Below are 23,568 nucleotides of genomic sequence, written 5' to 3' on the forward strand. Positions count from 1 at the left end.
CGTCCTTTATAACGACACCCACCTTTAGATCCCGATGAACTACGCCTAACTCGTGCATGAAGTCGACAGCCTCGAGGACCTGTTTTATGAGGGAGCTGGCATCTTTTTCTGTGTAACTGCCTTTCTCCACGATTCTGTCAAACAGTTCGCCTCCTGTCACACTGTAAATATAATCACATAATACAGTGATATTTTTTTAGGTACATTTGGGGACAAAAAAGGCCCCTTCCCCTAGAAAAAAATTGATGTATTTTACTATTGTTTTTGTAAATATTTTCTCATCAATTTTTTGTAAATATTTTCCCAAATAAAGAAAAACTCTTTTCCCAACTGAAAAGGTACAGGCCCTTAACTTATTGAGTAAAAAAATCCTTGTACTAATCATACATGTATACAGTCACTTCTTCACACCTAGTTTACTGGTAACCCATTCACCCCTGAAGACACATTTGGACTTTTCTATTTCAAGGACAGGAATAGTCCATTATTGAATTCCAGGGGTGAATTGCTTGAAAATGAGTGTAAAGTGGGAGTAAACACTAGATTTACCATATGCTCACTCCTCACATCCGCACATATATACTGTAAAGACGGATATTTTCTTAGGCATGATATTTTCACGATTTTACGGGACATTGGTATAATTAAGAAAATTTGAAATATGGTCTCTGTCCCGCTAAATCTGTATCGTTAAAATTTAAAACTGCTAAAATTGGATTTTCTCATTTTTAGATTAAATTGCAAAACTTTAAGTCCGCGGAAATAACCAGCTATTATTCTATTATGGCCCTTTTCAGAGGGAAATGATCTCCTATAGTGTTGTCTGGCGAGGTATAGTCCCCGAGTCGAAGACAAGGCGACTATACCTTGCAAGACAACACTGTAGAACTCTTCCCGAGGGAAAGGGACATAATAGATTTAGTATGTCACATGACATTCATTATGATGTCATATATTTGGTCGGGTGCTCATTCCCGAGGGACTATACTTTGGTTTAGTTCCCATAGTCAGGTATATATAGTCACCTGTAGTCAAGAAGGACAGAGAACTGTCGCAAAATAGACCATGGCTGTTATCCAATTGCATTCCTAGTAATTATCATGTGATGTACTAAACAATTTTAAGACTAAATCAGATATTTGAAAGTTTGATAAATCTCAGAGATATTTTCACACCAATTTTAATTTGTATCGGTATGTGCTTTAGTCCAAGTTATTAAAGCTTATGGTTACTAGACAAGAGTCCAAGAGGGCCTGTAACACTCACTAGATAATGCAAAACACTTAATTGCTACGTATACATAGAAAGAAAGATTACAAAGAATTTCTTTCCCCTATATGGATACTATGCACTCTTCAGGCAAATGAGGCCCGATGGTCTAGATCAAAGTTTAATGCAAAATTAGTTCCCTTTTATTCAAAGGCCTATACTCAATCATTATTTGAAATCTCATATTAATGCAGACATCAATATCTGCTGTAACGTATACACATAACAGTATTTCACAACTTGAACCAAAACTGTAATGCTGTAGCCTATTTCAACACCAGTGTAAATCTAAACCACCCTCAGCCCCCCCCCCCCCCCTCTCTCTCTCTCTCTCTCTAGGTGTGGCGTGCTACCAAAGTCCACCCTAACTCTCTCTTTATTAGGTGGGCTAAAAACAAATATAGCTAACATATGAAATATACATTCAATTACAATCAGTTTTTCTATAAAAAAAAAGAAGAAATATATCACTAGATCAGATTGGTATATAAATAACGATGAATTCCCTGATCAAGTTTTGAATTACATCATACACAGATATATATTTGGTTTTCTTATACAGTCTTAGTTAAGAAACAAAGTAAGGAAGGTAATTCCCAAGGGAGGTAATAAAGAGTGTAGATGATTTAATAGACATTGTTTACCTCTTATATATATATAGCACAATTTACCAGATTTACATAGGAAGATAGTGACAACTGTTCTATTTTTCTTCCTAATTGGCCAAGACAAAATGTCACAAGTTTAATACGACTGGCCTAGAATGTCAAATTTCCAAATAAGATAATTTTCCACAATTTTTTTATTTTTTTTTCTGTCTATTGGAAAAACTCAAATCAATTATATTTGACACTAAAACAAATTTGCACTTTGAATTTAATCTGAAATCCTTTGTATAACAAAGTAATAGAAAAGATTTATTTCACAGTATTCAAATATTCTTCTGAAAATAACTGTTTATCTTCACAATTTGGTCGTAAATTCTTCAATTGAACTTTATTGGATTACTTTCTGGCAACAAAAATTCTCTTAATGTTCTGTGTAAAAAAGCTGATTAACTTTGAAATAACAAAATGGCATGTATATATCCACAGAACCACACTGAGACAATTTGTGACAAAAAGAATTTATTTCCACATAAAACCTTGTAATTGGTATTTTCAGCAAGTAAATTTACTCTCTGCCTTTGGGTTATTGAAAAAGTTGACCAATCAAATTTGCAATCTTTTTTTGGAAAGTCTTTTGAAATCCTCTTAGATTTACATTGATCTGCTTTCTTGAGAATTTATATTTATTTTTTTGTTTCTGTTTTTGTTCTATGAAAAGCCAATGACATATAAGGACAATCAAAGTTAAGGGGTGGAGTTAATTCTGAGTACTTTACAGAAAATCACCGGCCTATTGTCAATAAGTACCTCGCAATTGTCATAAATGGGAATATAACTCAAAGGCCAGAGGTGGATGACTAGTGGTCATGTTGGAACACGGTCGTTTAAAGATGCTCCACCGCCAAGAAATGGTATTTTTTCACTATCAAGATTAGGAGAAGACTATTTAGTATTTTTCTTCAGATACAAAAGTTACCTGTTTTACTCCTTACCAACATTGAAAAGTTTGAGCTTCTAATTTTACTTCAAGTTAAAAATGTGAAAAATAATTGCTTCCTGAAAAAATTCTGTGGCACTATATCCTATATGGAATGAAGTACTGATTGCACATGCAAAGGCAAAACAAATTATTTTATATTATTTTTTGTGATAATTAGACATATATACACACGATAATACACCAATTATTGTTCAAATGATGAAAACCATTTATGCTCTGTCGGCGGTGGAGCATCTTTAATATTTGGTCACCATGACTCCTGACCTTTTAGATATACCCAGCCGTACACTATACTTACAGTTCCATTACAAGGTAGACATTTGTTTTGTCCTCAAAGACTTCCAGTAACTGTACAATGTTAGGATGCCTCAATCTGAAACAGCAATGAGAAATTCTAATGCAGAATAATGATGAAAGGAACATCTTTTTTCATATTATTTTTTCATAGACCAAAATAGGCCTATCGGCCTTACCATTCATTTAGTTTTATATGTAGTACAGCTATTCAAACAAAACTTCATTATGGATCATACATGTACGCTATATAACACAAATTCATATTACAAAATCTTTACAATTCATATTACAGATTTATCTCCCTTTCAGGTAGGTATCAATTATGACACCATTACTTTGTGAGCACAACAATCAGCATCTACACACAAGGGGAGATAACTTCGTAATATACAGATACAGAATCGTTCGCAGTAGTGAGGTACTTGAAACAATATAGGTCATACATAGAACAGCAACCAATGACGCCATGTCAAAGCTTCTAAATTTATTATGTATGAGATAGAATAATTAGTGTTAACAAAAATCAATATCAAGGTGAGCAGAAGACTAGACAAAATGTAGACTGGGGCTTGAACCCGAGACCTGTGAACACTTAAAGCCGGCCAATGCATAAACCGTATTTTCCCTATTAAGAGCGCCTCCTCTAATAAGGGCGCCCCCACGTTTTTTGCTGAAAATAATCAACTAATTTTATACATTTTTTTGTGCCAGATTGTGACGAGTTGTCTTTGCAGACGCTAATAAAATACTGTTTCCTATCAATCTGATGCTTTACAGATATCCGCTCACCTTGTATAAGCACTGAATTTATTGCATTGGACAAAAGCAAGATGACTTAGTCTGTTTCAGAAAAAATATCTAAAAATGGTCTCAAATAACGGCGCCCCCCTTTGCCATTTACCCGCGCCCGGCGCCCTCATTAGGGAAAATACGGTACATGTATGCTTTACCGATGATCAATCTTGTCCACCATGTTACACTCCTCCCTCCTGTCACAAAGTCTTCCCCAAGAGCGTTATATCACCACTATAGGTATTTTAATTGAAAGCTAATTGTATTACTTATATATGATATGAAATGAGCGTTTGTTTCATATGAGGTTTTATGAAACAAATCTTAGAAGACGAATTTCATAAAATCTAATATGAAATGAACACAAATTTCCAGCAAATGAAAATTGCTCTAGGTCATATTACACTGGTGACAAATGCAAAACTATTACACCGGTGAAATCACTTTGGATATCAGGCAATTTATAATGTGATAAAAGGAGAACTGTAATGATAAATCTAGGATTCGAACTGTAATGACCTCTAAATAAAGAAAGGCTCTAGGATTCGAACCAAAGACCTCCTACAAATATGATTTGGTTTAGGACCACAGAGTTGTGATGAAGAAGGAAATAAATTTTGCCCTGATAAGGTTCTAATTACATTTCACAGCTGGCCGATGGTCACATATAACATCCTGTCAGGACAGACTTAGCACCCAGAAGAGAGAGGTCAGACCTCTGGATAACTGCTGGACAGATGGACAATGGAATGTGAAGAGATATGTAGCCTCCTGAGCTGGGCTATCCAGAACACCCAAGTGTTATAATCTCATGTAATCAACTACAGACATAGTCAATCTTCTATGGTCAAGTCTCAACAGCTTACTCTGTCTCTCAAGCTAACAAAGTATGGACAGCTTACTCCATCTCTCAACCTAACAAAGTATTGACAGCTTACTCTGTCTGATGACCTTTTTCAAGCTAACAATGCTCTCAGTTTTACTATCAACTGCAGTTCTACTATAAAAGTATTGACAGCTTGCTTCATCTCTGATGGTCATTTTCAAGCTAACCATAATCTTTTTCTAATATCAACTACAGTTCTACTATAAAAGTATGAACAGTTTGCTCTATCTGTAATAATCTTTTCCAAGCTAACTTAAGTTGCTCTCTGTGAACTGTAATCATCTGATTTTTTTCCCTTCTTAATCAGGTGAAAGCTTGCTTCATCTCCTGTCAAAGTAACTTCCATAAGCTGACAAATCTGTTTGTCATCAAAAAGGCCATTTTTATGAACTGTAGTTCTAAGCCTCTGAAAACAGGACAATCAAAGAGGAGAGCCGTGTCGGCTCCATACTGTATAATTACAGTGACAAACGGCTATCACTGAAAACCATTTGGCTGAGTGCATCATCAGCCTTGCAGCTATCTTTTTAATAAACTGTAATTATCGCCAATAATACAAGTGGACCCCACATTATCGTTGATCCTACATAACAAGTAGAGGCTATTGCTTTCCACTAACCACAACATCCATATTGCATATAGAAACTACATAGAATATACCGTCAAGATGTATTGCACATCTTGTCAATCAACTTTCTTTCACCGCTATTAAAGTTCGCAATTTCCATTTCAAAACAAGTATGCCAAGATTAATATTCGCAAATTTAACAATTGAATGATAATTCCTATCAATAAAGATGATGTAGATACAAATTCCTGGATATAAACTTTTTCGCGAATTTACTTGGATCGCGAAATTCACAAAAATAAATCGCAAACGGACGAAAGGTGGTTTACAGTACCTGTCAAAAGCTGGCACCCTGGAGATACCCCACAGCATTTTTACTAAAGAAACAAATCTTTTAACAGAAGATCTCAAATTTTCTAACCATTTTTCAAATGGAGAATATGTGTCACTGTTTAATCAAAAAAATAATAATGAATTGGTGAAGAAATATCATTATAATATTTCTCATGTGCACAAAATAATCACTTAATAATTAATGTATTTAAAATATCAAAATTTTACTTATGACAAAAATGAATGCTAAAATCATATCAATGTCTTGCAGTACTTGAGTAATAAATTTTATAATAGCAACAAGATACATGTTCTATGAAGTTTGAAATTTTCTTGAATTATCTCACATGAGTGCTGAGAAAAGTGGTGAATTTTAGAAACTTCGGGACCTGCACAGGTCATCTTTTTCAAGCTGCAGACTTTGGTTTTTATTTTAAATTTTGGGAGTTTCCAGTCTAATGAACGGAACTTGACAGGTATGATTGCAGTATATTCTATGGAACCTTCTATGGAATAATTGGTACCTGCAAACCCATGCAAAATATAGCCATTACATATATAGAGTTCATTCTATAAATAGAGCCTTTTAGCCTTTCCTATTGTTATATTTTGATAGGTTGTGTGTCTCTTTTAAACAATATCTCTCTCACACGTGAGTAACGCTATCTGATGTACTGTTAAAATATCATCAATGTAGCCAAATAAATAGACAGTTGATGTATAAAACCTTTGATAATATCAACAGTTAATTGTTTATTTTCATCTGCACCACTGCATGACTAAACAACAACAGATCATTATACATACTTTATGATAGAAATGGAAAAAAGACCACATCAGTGTGAAGCAGCCAAAAGAAAATTAATATCATAAAATTCTGACATAATGCCTGCCGAGTTATACCAATAACATGTAAATCAACAAAGGCTGGGCGCCCCGGCCGACATTAAAAAATATCACAATAAAACTGAGCGTAGGCCAACTTCCTGGTTTCTCAGTTACGCTACAAGAATATTTTTGATGATCAAAAAGCTGGAGGTAGAAAGATGCCATTTGCTGATTTTTTTTTTTTTATTTTTTTTTATTTGGATAATCTTATAAAGTTTTAGTGAAGGAGTTTATTTAAACAGGATGTCATTATATTTTAATTACATAAGGTATGAATTTAATAAATATGGTGACCATCATGATTTATCTCAATCACCCCTGAAAATTCAGAATAGACTCTTCTAGTCCTTGATTTTGGAAGAGTCTAACTGTGTCTTTAGGGGTGAATGTGTAACATAAACTTTTACAATAATGAAAGGAGAACGCTTCATTTTATTGTGTTAAAATTCTTCTACTGTTATTCAAATGTCTGCAGCAATTTTTCACTTGAACAACAATTTTACCACTACTTATTGAATTATTTCAAAATCTAAACCAATATTGTTTCTCTTTGTGGGCATATTGGGTAGCCTTGTTGGTGAACACTTGAATATAATATGAGCATGATGTATTCATGAAGACCATTTTGAACTGAACTTTTTTAATTTTTGGCCTATGAACACATCTTGTCGCGTTCAACCCAATAAATGTGACAGTCCCTATAAGCGCCACTCACTTAAGGCTACAATATATCACTTATCTCAAAATAAATGCTGACTTAAAATATGAAAACTCTTTAAGTTTCTCTCTATATATATGCAGAACTATATACATATTTTTTTCCCCACATTGATTCATGTAAGCTCCATGCACTCTCATAAAATTCAGTCGACCGTATGTTGGCCTCAATTTATCATTTAGTATATCTATATACATAAATTAAAATTAATGCAATACAGATTTAAAATATGAAAAACCTTTAGCTTTCTCTATTTTGCAAATTGATCCATGTAAACTTCATGCACTCTCTCTAGAATTTAGTTGATGGAATGTGAGTATAAGGGCCAAAAAGGTGATTGACTGACCACCGGTCTATCGGAAGGAACATTGATTACTGATACCGGACGCCTTTGGGACGGTTTGCCCTTCCTTTCTCTCCGACAAATCTGGTTATGCACGGTGAAGATAGTAATTAGATAAAACTCTTATCATATTTTCACCTCTGATTGGTTGAAGCCACGTTCATACCTCTGATATCTAATGAGAAATGTCTGAATCCACAGAATTGTCCACATCATTCTACTCATAGTATGATGTATGTTTATCCTTATATCAACCTGAAGTCCAAGTTCACAAGTAATGAATTCGATGTTCAGTTCAATAAGGACAAACTTTAAACAAATTATAAGCTGTCTGTTCTTGAGATTTTATGACACCGGTCTATGTAATAATTCCTTATGACAAACCTAATACTTAGTCAAGGTCATTCATCTGACAAACTTTACATTTAGTCAAGGTCATTCATCTGACAAACTTTACATTTAGTCAAGGTCATTCATCTGACAAACCTAACATTTAGTCAAGGTCATTCATCTGACAAACTTAACATTTAGTCAAGATCATTCATCTGACAAACCAACCTCAAAATACAAATATAGAGAAGGACTGGCATAGACTTTGTCTAGACAACTGCAATAAGGTTGGAAAAGCCAGTGGACAGCCACATCAAAACTAATTCAATAATGACGTTCGAGTGATTTAAATGTTTTTATATCGATTTCCAGATAATAAAAGTGAATTTTCATTACTCTTTTAAAAATCTGTTTAATCTGGTAAAATTTTGAAATCATTTTCAATGTTATTTCAACATTTAAAGAATTTTTGTTAGACTTTGACAGCAGAAAACTACTAAAACCTCTGGAATTTTTTTTTGAAAAAAACAATATAGTTATTGTGTTTCACCATCTCCCATGACATTTTCTCCACAACCTAAATATTTGTTATTTCTCAATACTTCAGTATCCGTAAGAGATCGTCCCAAGGGGGATTTTGACGTCCACCATTGCTACACCCAAATTACCATGCCAAAAGCATTTTGGTCACAATAACTGTGTGTTTATGTTCTTGTAACTGACTATGCTTATTAAAAGGGCATTGACATTCGCTAATGTGTGTCACTGACGATGTCGTGCGTTATATTTAGGTATGGCTATCATGTGATGTTTATCCTCCCACAATGCTCGTCTGTACTTCCTGGTCCAGCAAATGCGTATCTCATATTGGACTAAAAATGTAATCAACTACCAACGTTTCCGTCATTCAAAATTTGGAATTTACACATTAACAGTTCAAAGGAGTCTTATGTATGAAATTTGAGAGAACTGGCCTCAGGACTTTCCGAGAAATACTAACTTTCAATTGTCATAATCAAAGATGTGGTATATCCCTTTGCCATCTTAAGCTTGTTGTCAAATTGGTCCCAAAATGCAAAACCTATACTCATCAAGTATACAGTCTAATGGAAAAAGTCTGCATGAGAAATTTAAGAAATGTGCATTCAATATTTTCTGAGAAAGAGTGATAACAAACTTAATTGTCAAAATTCAAGATGGCCACTTTTTGGCCATCTTGTTGTTTGAATAGTCCCAAAATGCAATGTACGACTAATTAAAGGCTCATAGGAAATCTAAATGTGAAATTTGAGAAATATAATCCATCCAGTGCTTTCTGGGAAATTTCAATTGTCAAAATCCAAGAAGCTTTCCTGTCAGCCATCTTGTTATCAATTGGTCCAAAATGTGATACGCACAACTATAGGGGTCTAGGTGAAGTATATATGAATATAATATTTATGGAATATCCCTTTTGTACTTTAAGAGGAAAAGGAATATCAATAATTGTTTAAGGTACATAGAGAGATGGGTGAGGGGAAGGTAAGGGTGGGGGTAGGGGTGGGGGTGGGGCGTGATGAACCACAGATAAAGAGTGGTTGGAATGTTATAGCACAGGCTTTTGGCACTATAGATATATACAGACACCTCTATACAATGTATATATATATACATAGAGCACCTGTAATATCTATAGAGACAAAAGCCTGTGTTTTTATTGTCCATCATTTAATGATGAAGGGTTAACAAAATTAATACAAATTTTTGACAGGTACCCAAGTTAAAAACTAACTTATAAAATCAGTAATATCCAAAACATTTCTATAGAAATTGTAAATGGCTAGAACAATATTTCCTAGAATTAACAAAATGTTCAAAATATGGAAATGATAAGATCCTAATTTGATCCAGCTTATGCCTTGTTTATCTTTCGTGTATTGCAGATCGGGAGAGAAACGAGAACATGTTTTGTTGCCAAGTTTGATGTCCATCATTAGGGCTATGCTATTGTAAGCCATTAATTTATAAGCTTGGCTAATCCAGTCGTGACAGCCTGCCAGTAGGTCCGGTGTTGTATCAAACTCCGTACGGTCATCCTTGCGTATGACACACACCGACTACACTACCTCAGGGGCGACCGTCACAATCAATACTGTTGATTTAGTTGGGTCTCTCAGATCGTTCTCCCACAGCTCTTGTAGTGTCGTCAAATTTCTTGGGAATTCTTTCCACAAAAAGGAAACAGCAAATTTCCCATCCAATTATTTTCTGAATTAAAGACTTCTTTCTTAATTGTAAGTTTTTTTCTTTCAAATTCTTCAAATTTTTTTAGCAGCTAGAAGAATTCTTAATTGAAGTTCTGTCAATTACTTGGGAACAATTTCAGAGTCTTTTTTTTGTATTTCTATGTTTCGTACAAAATTCAAATTAACTCTTAACTAAAGTTACTGCAATAGCAGCAGAACTAGAGAAACAGAATCTGATTTTTCTAATTTGCCCACAGGTAGATCACAATCAGAAAACCATTCTCTAATGATGAATTGACAGACACTATAGAAACAAAAGTATTTCAAAGCTGTAGGTCTAATTAGACTTATACCGTAGAACATTTCTTTTCAAGAGCACCTCATTTATACTGATGAGTTTGACAATAAAATGAACTCATTTTCATGAGTTCATTTTATTGTCAAACTCATCAGTTTCATTAAAATTATGATGTCTGTTTACCTTAAAACTAATATAGATATGTCTTTGAAACAAGCTCTATTGACAAATTTAGGTCCCACGCTGAGCGCCTCATACAATCGTACATGCTTTATTGAAATTGAGGTAAAAGGTCAAAATATAGGTCACAGTGACCTAGTTTTATTATGCTATACCCCATCTCACCTCAATGAGTTTTTTTGGGTTTTTGGTTAATATCGTTAAACATTTACAGCCAGGCTCAGTTAAGGACACGCCAGGTTTAATTTGTTGGTGGAGAAAGACCGAGTTTCTGAAGAAAAACCACCGGCCACCCATCGTTACCTGGCAACTTGCCCCACATGGAATTCGAACTCACAACCCAGATGTGGGAGGCTGTGGTAATATGTCCAGACATTTTATCCACTCGGCCAGATGGCCCCCACCTTGATGAGCCCACATGAAGTTCCAAAGCCTTATGATATAGGAATTATATTGTCCAGCCTAGGTCAGACAAACAGACAGACACGACACAAACCTATAGTCCAGACTAGGTCAGACAAACAGAAAGACACAACACAAACCTATACACACAACACAAACCTATAGTCCCCTGACCCTGTTCCTGATGCTGAATTAATGAATTAATTAAAAAATTACTGCACCAGGATTAAAAAGTCATTTGTATTACATGAACAAAAACAGGATTTTGATCTCCTTTTTGGAAGACAACTGAACTGTTTCTATCTTCTATCTGGGTTTTAAAACAAGTACATATGTATTTTCATTCAATTTTTATTTTTCACAATCATTTTTTGTATTTTTCTGGATACCAAAACATTTGTCTCCTTAACAGAATTATTTCAGAGCCATGATATATACTAAATTATTATCAAATTATCTATTACTTATACTGCAAAATACTTTACAAATTTGATATTGATACAAAACTCATAGCTTATGCTAATTATATATACAACCATGAAATTTTTTTTAATATATTTGTGGAAAACAAAAACTATATATGCAACCATGAAATTTTTTTTTAATATATTTGTGGAAAACAAAAACTGAGTTCAAAAATGCAAGAATCCATCTTCATTATATATCTAACACTAACTGTTGCTTAAACATGCTTATACTAATGTTGTGTTATATATTTATTGTAACTTTCCATTTGGACATATATCACTTTCTCATAAATAATTTAACAATCAATAACGACTATAAATCAATACAACCCTAATGAACACTCAGAGCTGTAAAATAATTTATTTTTATGTGCAATTAATTTTTGCTTATTTCACGGATCATTAGAAATAATGAATATCAATTGCTTCCAAAATGTTCCAGGCATAGACACAATAGAATCAAATAAGTTTTAAATTGCAAAATTAAATTACAGTAAAGTCGTCTTAGTAATTTGTTAAGCATCTAATTTTATTTTATTTTTCAAGTTTTCAAGATATTAACTGAGAAGAAAGTTTACCTGCGTAGAACTTCTATTTCGTTTTCCAGAGATTCCTCTTTGCCTGCGAGGCATCGTCTGTTGATGCATTTGATTGCTACCAGTTTTGATTCCAAGGTATCCTGAGCGAGAGAAACTTCGGAGAAAGCACCTCTGTGAAAAATAAAAAACAAATAATTCCAAGTAAAATAATGATCAGTGTGTCAAATAATAGAATATTGACTTCTAAAAGGCTTTGTATATGGGTACATTGTTATAAACCAAATTACATTCATGGTGACGTAATTTCATTTTTCATGCCAAATGACTTTTTCACTTTGATTTATTATTGCGATTTACAGTTACAACGCTCCATTGTACATGTACTTTCCTTTTTTCATTTCTACAGTATTTTATTCCCTGTGAATTTGAAATCTTAGTTGGTATATGACAGTCAAAGTTGACCCTATTTTACTTTTAATTATTTTCTTGTTACCGTGTTCGCCGTTATTTGCGCCAAGGGTGCTTAAATAATTGTAACGAAAAGGGGTCACTTATTGAGAACCAAAATGAAAGTTGTGGACGAAAAAAGTCAGCCATATTTTAATCTTTCTGTTCTCATGTATATGTCATTTATCCTTTGAGATACATTATTATGTCATAATTCACATGTAAAAGACGATATGAGATACAATGCTGATGTTAGAGGCATCACATGTTGTAACACTTTATTAAATCCATGGAAAGGGGCCGGCCCGGGGTGTTTATACTACTTCACCTCTTCTCCAGTAAAGGGAAAGGGCACTTATCAAGGGGAATGTGACGGTATTGCTTTTAAATCAAACTGTACCGATGACAATTGTCAGAAAAGCACTCACACAAACTTTACCCTAAGCAGTCTTATAAATCAGGGCGAAAGGTCTGGCTCAAAATTTGCTATTTTCTCCTTGAATTCATTGAAGTCAGTTCCATGAATCAATTTTAAAAGATAAGACATAAGATAAGACATTCTTCTCTACATTTTTTACCAGATCACGTTTTTGCTGTTTTCTCTAACAGCAATGATGGATTTCACAGAATGTGTTTTTCAAATCCCTATTGCACATCTAAACGCCACTGCCTATAACCAAACTGCAATTTTAAATCAATTAATGGCCTTATGTTTTTCTACAAAGATCAATCATTGGGAGTACTACATAACACTTACATCACAGATGTCATCTTCACCAGCCAAAGTTTATGATCCGCCTCTACTTCTCTTCAAGAGAAGAGAAAAAGGTGAATCGTAACCTTTGGCTGGTGAAAAAAGAATCCAAGTATGTGGTTCATAACGTAACCTTTAGCTTACAAAAAAAGAAGAGAAATAGGCAGATCATAACCATTGTCTAGAGAAATGAGGAGAGAAGTAACGTTGATTGCTAGAGAAATGAGGAGAGAAGGATTGTGACCTTTGACTAGAGAAATGAGGAGAGAAGTAAGCGGATTGTGACATATTGAACTAGAGAAATGAGGAGAGAAGTAACGATTGTAACCATTGTCTAGAGAAATGAGGAGAGAAGTAAGCAGATTGTGACATTTTGACTAGAGAAATGAGGAGAGAAGTAAGCGGATTGTAACCTTTGACTAGAGAAATGAGGAGAGAAGTAAGCGGATTGTAACCTTTGACTAGAGAAATGAGGAGAGAAGTAAACGGATTGTAACCATTGTCTAGAGAAATGAGAGGAGAGAAGTAAACGGATTGTAATATTTGGCTAGAGAAATGAGGAGAGAAGTAAGCGGATTGTAACCTTTGTCTAGAGAAATGAGGCGAGAAGTAAGCGGATTGTAACCTTTGACTAGAGAAATGAGGAGAGAAGTAAGCGGATTGTAACCATTGCCTAGAGAAATGAGGATAGAAGTAAGCGGATTGTAACCTTTGACTAGAGAAATGAGGAGAGAAGTAAGCGGATTGTAACCATTGCCTAGAGAAATGAGGATAGAAGTAAGCGGATTGTAACCTTTGGCTAGAGAAATGAGGAGAGAAGTAAGCGGATTGTAACCATTGTCTAGAGAAATGAGTAACTTGCTAGAGTGAGAAGTAAGCGGATTGTAACCATTGCTAGAGAAATGAGGATAGAAGTAAGCGGATTGTGACCTTTGGCTAGAGAAATGAGGAGAGAAGTAAGCGGATTGTAACCTTTGGCTAGAGAAATGAGGATAGAAGTAAGCGGATTGTAACCATTGTCTAGAGAAATGAGGAGAGAAGTAAGCGGATCGTAACCATTGTCTAGAGAAATGAAGAGAGAAGTAAGCGGATTGTGACCTTTGGCTAGAGAAATGAGGAGAGAAGTAAGCGGATTGTAACCATTGTCTAGAGAAATGAGGAGAGAAGTAAGCGGATTGTAACCATTGAGAGAAATTGAGAGAATGAGGAAGAAGTAAGCGGATTGTAAACCTTTGACTAGAGAAATGAGGAGAGAAGTAAGCGGATCGTAACCATTGCCTAGAGAAATGAGGATAGAAGTAAGCGGATTGTAACCTTTGACTAGAGAAATGAAGAGAGAAGTAAGCGGATTGTGACCTTTGACTAGAGAAATGAGGAGAGAAGTAAGTGGATTGTAACCTTTGGCTAGTGAAATGAGGAGAGAAGTAAGCGGATTGTAACCATTGTCTAGAGAAATGAGGAGAGAAGTAAGCGGATTGTAACCTTTGGCTAGAGAAATGAGGAGAGAAGTAAGCGGATTGTAACCATTGTCTAGAGAAATGAGGATAGAAGTAAGCGGATTGTAACCTTTGTCTAGAGAAATGAGGAGAGAAGTAAGCGGATTGTAACCATTGTCTAGAGAAATGAGGAGAGAAGTAAGCGGATTGTAACCTTTGACTAGAGAAATGAGGAGAGAAGTAAGCGGATCGTAACCATTGCCTAGAGAAATGAGGATAGAAGTAAGCGGATCGTAACCTTTGGCTAGAGAAATGAGGAGAGAAGTAAACAGATTGTAACCATTGTCTAGAGAAATGAAGAGAGAAGTAAACAGATTGTAACCATTGTCTAGAGAAATGAAGAGAGAAGTAAACAGATTGTAACCTTTGTCTAGAGAAATGAGGAGAGAAGTAAGCGGATTGTAACCTTTGACTAGAGAAATGAGGAGAGAAGTAAGCGGATTGTAACCATTGTCTAGAGAAATGAGGAGAGAAGTAAACGGATTGTAACCATTGTCTAGAGAAATGAGGAGAGAAGTAAGCGGATTGTAACCATTGCCTAGAGAAATGAGGATAGAAGTAAGCGGATTGTAACCTTTGTCTAGCGAAATGAGGGGAGAAGTAAACGGATTGTAACCATTGTCTAGAGAAATGAGGAGAGAAGTAAGCGGATTGTAACCTTTGTCTAGAGAAATGAGGAGAGAAGTAAGCGGATTGTAACATTTGGCTAGAGAAATGAGGATAGAAGTAAGCGGATTGTGACCTTTGGCTAGAGAAATGAAGAGAGAAGTAAGCGGATCGTAACCATTGCCTAGAGAAATGAGGATAGAAGTAAGCGGATTGTGACCTTTGGCTAGTGAAAGAGAAGAGAAGCAAGCGGATTGTAACCATTGTCTAGAGAAATGAGGATAGAAGTAAGCGGATTGTAACCTTTGGCCAGAGAAATGAGGAGAGAAGTAAGCAGATTGTAACCTTTGGATAGTGAAAAGAATAGAGAAATAGGCAGATCATAAACTATGGGTAGCAAAACTGCAGAGATATGGAGCCCTACAATATGGTTGAACAATGTCAGCACTAACAGTATTCTTGTAGAGTTATTCCATAAAATGATTCATAACACTCTTCTATATTTGGTCCATACATCAATGGAGGAATGATCATCTGGTCCTGAACTCAGTAAATTATTACCTACTTGTTGTTACATAATTTAATACCTACCAGACGGGTGTATAATCTAATACCAACCGGGTGGGTGTATAATCTATAACCTAGGTACATAAACCTTAACTTTACTCCCCCAGATCAAACATCACATCTACTTTTCATTTTCACAAGCACTGGATAATTTAAGTCAACAGCCCATTGAAAAGTCTCAACAGTGTTCCCATTGTATTTCCCAGCCGTCAATAAACAAAATATTGACCTTGCATTGTGACCATTCAATAGTATAGTACAACACCGAACTTTAAATGAAACTTGGAGAATTTTGTAATCTAAAGTCTTATACAATTGTATAGGCAGTAGTGGTAAAATATCAAGACACCTTTACCACTCAGCCACTGTGACCCAGAGGTGGAGGGTTGGTGGTAGAATATCAGACATCTTTAACCATTCAGCCACATGACCTAGATGTGGAGGGCTAGTGGTAGAATATCACACACCTTAAATCATCCAGCCATCATGGCCAAGAGGTGAAGGGTTGGTGGTATAATATCAGACATCTTTAACCATTCAGCCACATGACCTAGATGTGGAGGGCTAGTGGTAGAATTTCAGAGACACTTTTAATTTAACCATCAATCCATCATGGTCCAGAGGTGGTGGGCTAGTGGTAGAATATCCATCCAGGAACCACCATGACCTAGAGAAGGAGGGCTAGTGGTAGAATTTCAGACACATTTAACCATCAAGCCATCATTACCCTGAGATGGTGGGCTAGGGGTAGAGTATCAGGTCCATCATGATCCAGAGGTGGACAGTTAAAGATTGCGATTTTAATTCACTACCTGGTCACCAGGACTCGCAGTAGTAACATTTAATGTTGAACATCAGCCATCTTAATATAATCATTTACAACTTCTCACTTACAGATATTGTCGCCTGCCAATCCATCCGTGACATTAATCTGATGACAAGCCATATCTCCACCTATTGATACAATGAGAATCTCTTTTCCCCATTATTGATTTTACCCGATCCAATATTGTATGCATGACGTAACACAGAGCATCACTGCTATCCTATGATATTAGGAAAACACCCATGCTGGTACGGCCACATTACAAGTATGGGGAAATTAGGATGTAAATAATTGATCAACAGCTAGGTAATTAAGGGAGGCAGGATTATCACTTTGTCTAGTTCATAAACATCCATGATAGTTTAGCAAAGTGATGAAGAGAGATAGGGAACCTCTCCTACAGCATAGTCGTGAAGGGTAATATCCAGGGAAGATATGAGCACTGACGATGTTTTTTTCTGAAAATTGTGAGTGACCTTGACCTTGATCCAATAACTTTGGAACTTAAACTTGTCCATGATATTTAGATTCTCTATGAATTATTAGTGATACTAATCAAATTATAAATAAAGTTGTGAGAGCATCGACAATGTTTATCTGAAAATCGTGACAATGACCTTGACCTTGATCCAATAAAGAAACTTGTTCATGATATATTGATTCTCTTTGAAGGTTAGCAATACTAATCAAATTATGAATTAAGCCGTTATCATACAGTAACTTCAACAGTGACTGTAATCTTGACCGGATATCTCCGAAACTTAAATGTGTCCAAGATGTTTCCGTTATGAATCTATACATATAGGTGGTGTGTATTAATCATTTTTTAGGAAATAATGTCCAGAGAGCTCTGACAAACTTCAGGTGGACAGACAGACAGACAGACAAACAGAAGGACAGATAGAAGGACAGATGGTGATGTTTTTATAACATCCTCAGATTTTACCAAAAGGGAGCTGACAAATTAACCCTTATACCTGATAATTAATGCTATTATATGAACTCTCATGAAATATCCAACCATCACCTCAGTATAAACACATGCCTATCATCTATCTCGCTTCAATCACAATTGAATGGTAAAGCACATGACTGAAAACCCAGTAACAGGTACAGAAAACAAAAAATAATGACAAGATGATTTTATAATGAAAGTTAAATATTTAATTCTGAAATGTTTGCGTAGACAAATGATACTGTTTTTTAAATAAGAATTTAAGCATTTGTGTGTCCATAGTAATTATACATATGTTTATTGTACATTGCAGAAATCCGAAAATTATTGGGGTCAAAGCAACACATTCTCTTGACCAATCAGGACAACTTTTTAACACAAAACACTAAAACATTGTTTCACTTCTTACACAGGTCTAGACTGCATAGTGCAGCTAAAAAATGAAAATTTTTATTTTGACAAACAGTGAGAATTGTTTTACAAATGCACATATGCTTCAGGGTTCAGTTACCCGAGTGCATGTGGCTAATAACATAGTGTTCAGTAATGCTCCATGTCTGGCAGCAGATTTCCTTCTATAGTGATTTTATCAACAACAAAATATTTATAGATAGACAGATATGTTTACTGTTGTGTTAAGATAAAATCAGCCATATTATGATTGATGAAGATAAATCCGAAGCAGTTAATTGATTTACTAGCCCAAGACATCAAGATGTCAAAGTCATTGATTTTGGGACAAAGTCTTGACACGCCGACACTGTACACAGTGAGAGGTCCACGACAATGTTTTATTGAATAACAAAAATTCGCCCACAGATGGTGTTTTGTTCTGTTTTACATTGTGTTTACAGCCCGGACATAAAGTATATGTGCCACCTTGTTTAGGAGGTGGAGAAAGGTCAGAGTACCCAGAGAAAAACCACTAACATATGGTCAGTTACCTGTCAATCCTACCATGTTAGATTCAAACTTGAAACTATGAGGTGGCCATGGAGTGCTAATGGTCAATTGACCACTTGGTCACTACGGTCTTAACTTCAACCTAGAAACCCAGAGGTGGAGATATAATGGTCATATGTCAGAAGATCTTAACCACTTAGCCACCGAAGTGCTTAATACAGATGTGGAAACCCATAGAAAATCATCTATTTTGGACAGCTTAGTGGCACAGTGTAAATATTTTCTCATGTCTCCCTATCATTGAAAACACACAGCTTGCACAAAGTCTTTATCTAAATAGCTGATCCGCAAAACACATATCTTCAATATTGTCAGCGGGCTAGAAGATCAGTGAATCTGTTATCAGGACCCTGAAACTAACAGTCTTATATCGGACTGCCTTGTCAGCGTTAATCCGCACTCTGAGAAGCATTTCAATGGTAGTGTGATGGTCAGCCTGACAGCTAACAATATGATCAGGGGTTTATATAAAATGGTAGACGGTAGGCTGAAACAGTAACAAATAGAGATACAAAAACTACATGGACATATATTGGATATTTCTGAAGAAATTCAATAATGTATTCCCCATAACTCAGGCATAAGAAATCAAATTGGTTATAGTGTTATCTTGACTACATATTAAGATTACAAAAAGTTGTAACCCAACATCTTTCATCTTGTGTCCAATGGTGGTTCACCAGCTGTCGCCCGGGTACTGCACGTCGTGACTTTAATGTGTGCCCGACATTGTACATGTGCAGGGACATTCAAAGGATGGCTACACACCATCCCGTAAACGGTCATTGTCAGCTGTATATAGTACTATTTTGACCAGGTGACATCCATAATTTCTTCAGAAAGTGGCTTTAAATTTTGTAAATATATTGAAAATTTATTCTACTGAATTAAGGGGTACAGGGAATTCAAATTAATTTCCATCCAAAATCAGGAATTAGAAAGAATGGTTATGAATATAGTCAAACCTGTCTATTGAGACTATCCAAGAGACCAGGAAATAATGGTCTTTATAGACAGGTGGTTTTTATATACAGGTCAAAATATGATGAATTTATTGTTTGGGACCCAGAAAAAGTGGTCTTATTAAGCAGGTGGTCTTTATACAGAGGCAGTCACTAAAACAGGTTTTACTATGATTCAGATCAATAAAGTCTTTTTTCTTCTACAACAAAAGTAAATATGACGGAAATATTAGCAGCCCTAATCAGCCATATCATTCAGGTGTAAACAAAACATTCGACACCCGAACTCTTCAAACTCTCCGAAACTTTACAAAAGGATGGGCTAATATGACGAGCTATCAAGAACGTGATAATGTTATTGGTAATGATAGCCTTCTTTAGTAAATCTTCTCGATAGAAAAGTCAACAACATCGAGTGTACAGCACACAGGTGTGTAACATAAGGTAAATAAATACCGATCTACCTCACATGGTATTGATGGGACATTGAACCTAAACATTGAAATTTCATACACCTTACGGGCATTTCTCGTGGTCATTCATTGTAAACCATTTTAACCATGCTCCTTCCTAAATCTATTACCATTCCATTTGTGACGATTTTATTTCAAGATTTAGAGTAATAATTGTAACTTTTTTCGGTACTAAATTTTTTCATGGTTTCAGTTGGCATGCAAAATTTGCAAAATTTAGTTACATGCATAAATAATTTGATTTTACTGTAGTGTATAGTAGAACCTTGTTAGTCTGGACACTTTGGTTTGTGTGTACAGTAGAACCTTGTTAGTCTGGACACTTTGGTTTTGTGTGTACAGTAGAACCTTGTTAGTCTGGACACTTTGGTTTGTGTGTACAGTAGAACCTTGTTAGTCTAGACACTTTGGTTATTGTGTACAGTAGAACCTTGTTAGTCTGGACACTTTGGTTTGTGTGTACAGTAGAACATTGTTAGTCTGGACACTTTGGTTTGTGTGTACAGTAGAATATAGTTAGTCTGTAGACTTTGGTTTGAGTGTACATACATACAAAATGTAGAACCTAGTTAGTCTGCACACTTTGTTTTGTGTGTACAGTAGAACCTTGTTAGTCTGCACACTTTGTTTTGTGTGTACAGTAGAACCTTGTTAGTCTGAACACTTTGTTTTGTGTGCACACTTTGTTTTGTGTGTACAGTAGAACCTTGTTAGTCTGCACACTTTGTTTTGTGTGTACAGTAGAACCTTGTTAGTCTGGACACTTTGTTTTGTGTGTACAGTAGAACCTTGTTAGTCTGCACACTTTGTTTTGTGTGTACAGTAGAACCTAGTTAGTCTGGACACTTTGAATTGTGTGTACAGTAGAAGCTAGTTAGTCTGGACACTTTGGTTTGTGTATACAGTAGGACCTTGTTAGTCTGGACACTTTGTTTTGTGTGTACAGTAGAACCTTGTTAGTTTGGACACTTTGTTTTGTGTATACAGTAGGACCTTGTTAGTCTGGACACTTCTTTTGTGTGTACAGTAGAACCTTGTTAGTCTGAACACTTTGTTTTGTGTGTACAGCAGAACTTTGTTAGTCTAGACACTTTGTTTTGTGTGTACAGTAGAACCTTGTTAGTCTGGACACTTTGGTTTGTGTGTACATTAGAACCTTGTTAGTTTGAACACTGCTTTGTGTGTACAGTAGAACCTTGTTAGTCTGGACACTTTGGTTTGTGTGTACAGTAGAACGTTGTTAGTCTAGACACTTTGTTTTGTGTGTACAGTAGAACCTTGTTAGTCTGGACACTTTGGTTTGTGTGTACAGTAGAACCTTGTTAGTCTGGACACTTTGGTTTGTGTGTACAGTAGAACGTTGTTAGTCTAGACACTTTGTTTTGTGTGTACAGTAGAACCTTGTTAGTCTGGACACTTTGGTTTGTGTGTACAGTAGAACCTTGTTAGTCTGAACACTTTTGTTTGTGTGTACAGTAAAATCTTGGTAGTCTGAACACTTTGCTTTGTGTATGTTCTTGAACCTAATGTCTATCTTTTGAATATATCATTCTGTGTTTGCAGAACAGAAGACCCTGTAATGTTTCCTGATCAGAGACACAAATGTCATAAGTAGTCCCAGATTCAGAGATGGATGTTCCTGCAATTAATGAAGTGGTGGGTCATGGTATCCCTTGCCACCGGGTTACAAGAAACCTGCCAGGGACTATTTGTGCATGATGTCGGATGAATCTCGATCAATTCCGTTTCAAAAACATTTTATTGTAGCAAATAATCTGAGCCGGTGAGAATAATATTGATTCAGTAATGATGCAAGAACAAAAATCAATAAAAATAATAAAATAAAAAGGCTTACATTTCACTGGAGTTAACCTTACCTAGTCATTAACTCGAGGCAGACAAAATGAACACGTTGACATTTAATCCCCATTTATATGTAATCATCATTACCTCGCTCACTCGGAGCTGTTATTGGAATTATCAGCCATTCTACAATCTATAACTTTTAGTTCATTTCACTTCTGCCACCGTGACCTAGCTTAAATATATCTTTTGAATTCAATATTCATGACTCTAGTTTGCTTTTGCACATCAACAGACCATCAAGTCTGCAACCATAACATCATGATTCTGATATCTGGCAACCTTGACCTGTCAGATCTGTATGACCTTTTTTGACATTAATTAACATCTGAGACCTTGACCATTATAACCATTCTTCAATATATGATGACCTTGAACTTGCTGACCCTGATAAACTTTTTCCAATATCTATATCGACCTTTGAATTTTAATTGTAATATCATGGTGTTTTAGATTATCTCTCTCAATGACTGTTATCATCACTTAGGTCAACATCTATACTGACCTTCAAATCTGTGATATTTAAACCCATATCCCGCTCCAATACCTGTTGACCTTTGACTTGTTTACTTTTAAAATATAACTTCTATATCCATTGGTTGCTCTTGAATCAGTGACCCCTATGAAACTGCTTTCTGTTTTTTATAATTGACCTTCACCTCTGACCTTTGTGACCTAATTCTCAGTGACCCCTGACCTTGCAATAATGATCAACCAAAAAATATGCAGTTTATAAATTTCTAATATATAACCCTCATCAAGTCTAAGCAAGAGTTTAAACATTAAACTATGAGAATTTTGCTGAAATATCCACATCATCTTTTTTCATGAGCGAAAGAGCTCACAAATCAAATTTCTCCCATACACTGGAACTTTAACCTTGAATAAGACCTATTAAAATTCATCTCATAACCTTGATAACTAGAAGATATAAAATACAATTTCTTTAATTCCATCACTTTTCTACTGAAGATAACTGTCGTTTCTGACACATAAGACAATACATCTCAATAACTGAACTGAGTATTAGTCCACTGTGGCAGATTACAGTGCCATAAAATGCCATGTCTTTTTGCCAGTACACTAGATAGTAGAATGTTTCTCTCTTCACCAGCTCAAGCTGTGATAATTGAGATGACCTTATGTTACTAGCTGATTACTACAGTAAGTTCCCTGCCTGGAAGTTTAGTACATACCAGGTATACTAGTGTACCTACCATTGTACAGCTATCTGAAATAGATTCACAACCAGTTTCTCACTCTCTGAAATCATCATTAAAAGTTGGCTTAATTTTTGTCTCTTCGACAAGTCAGATTCTTGAGACTGGACGGATCTGGATATAGTTTGTAATATTTGACACATGACTGGCTTTGAACTACTGGTTTTAAAGCAGGGGGAGATAAACTCTTTTTAGAGAATTCATCAATTAGACTCTGGAGCTAGTCCCTGCGGTTTAATGTTCTCATCAATATTACATGTATATATTGTATATGTATCTATTATTGGGGTCTC

At 35.4% G+C, this 23,568-nt stretch overlaps 1 protein-coding gene across 1 annotated transcript in view; it reads right to left on the reverse strand.

Moving 5' to 3' along the window:
- Positions 1-23,568, reverse strand: part of LOC138336885 (calcium/calmodulin-dependent protein kinase type 1-like) — a 47,932-nt gene that overhangs the window by 11,981 nt on the left and 12,383 nt on the right. Inside the window, exons 2-4 of the mRNA XM_069286501.1 lie at positions 12,183-12,314; positions 3,176-3,250; positions 23-161 (exon numbers count right to left, since the gene is read on the reverse strand). Of these exons, the coding sequence (XP_069142602.1) occupies positions 23-161; positions 3,176-3,250; positions 12,183-12,314 (346 nt within the window). The remainder of the gene's footprint in view (positions 1-22; positions 162-3,175; positions 3,251-12,182; positions 12,315-23,568) is intronic.

This window comes from Argopecten irradians, chromosome 12, assembly GCF_041381155.1.
Source record: "Argopecten irradians isolate NY chromosome 12, Ai_NY, whole genome shotgun sequence".
Classification (NCBI taxonomy): Eukaryota; Metazoa; Mollusca; class Bivalvia; order Pectinida; family Pectinidae; genus Argopecten; species Argopecten irradians.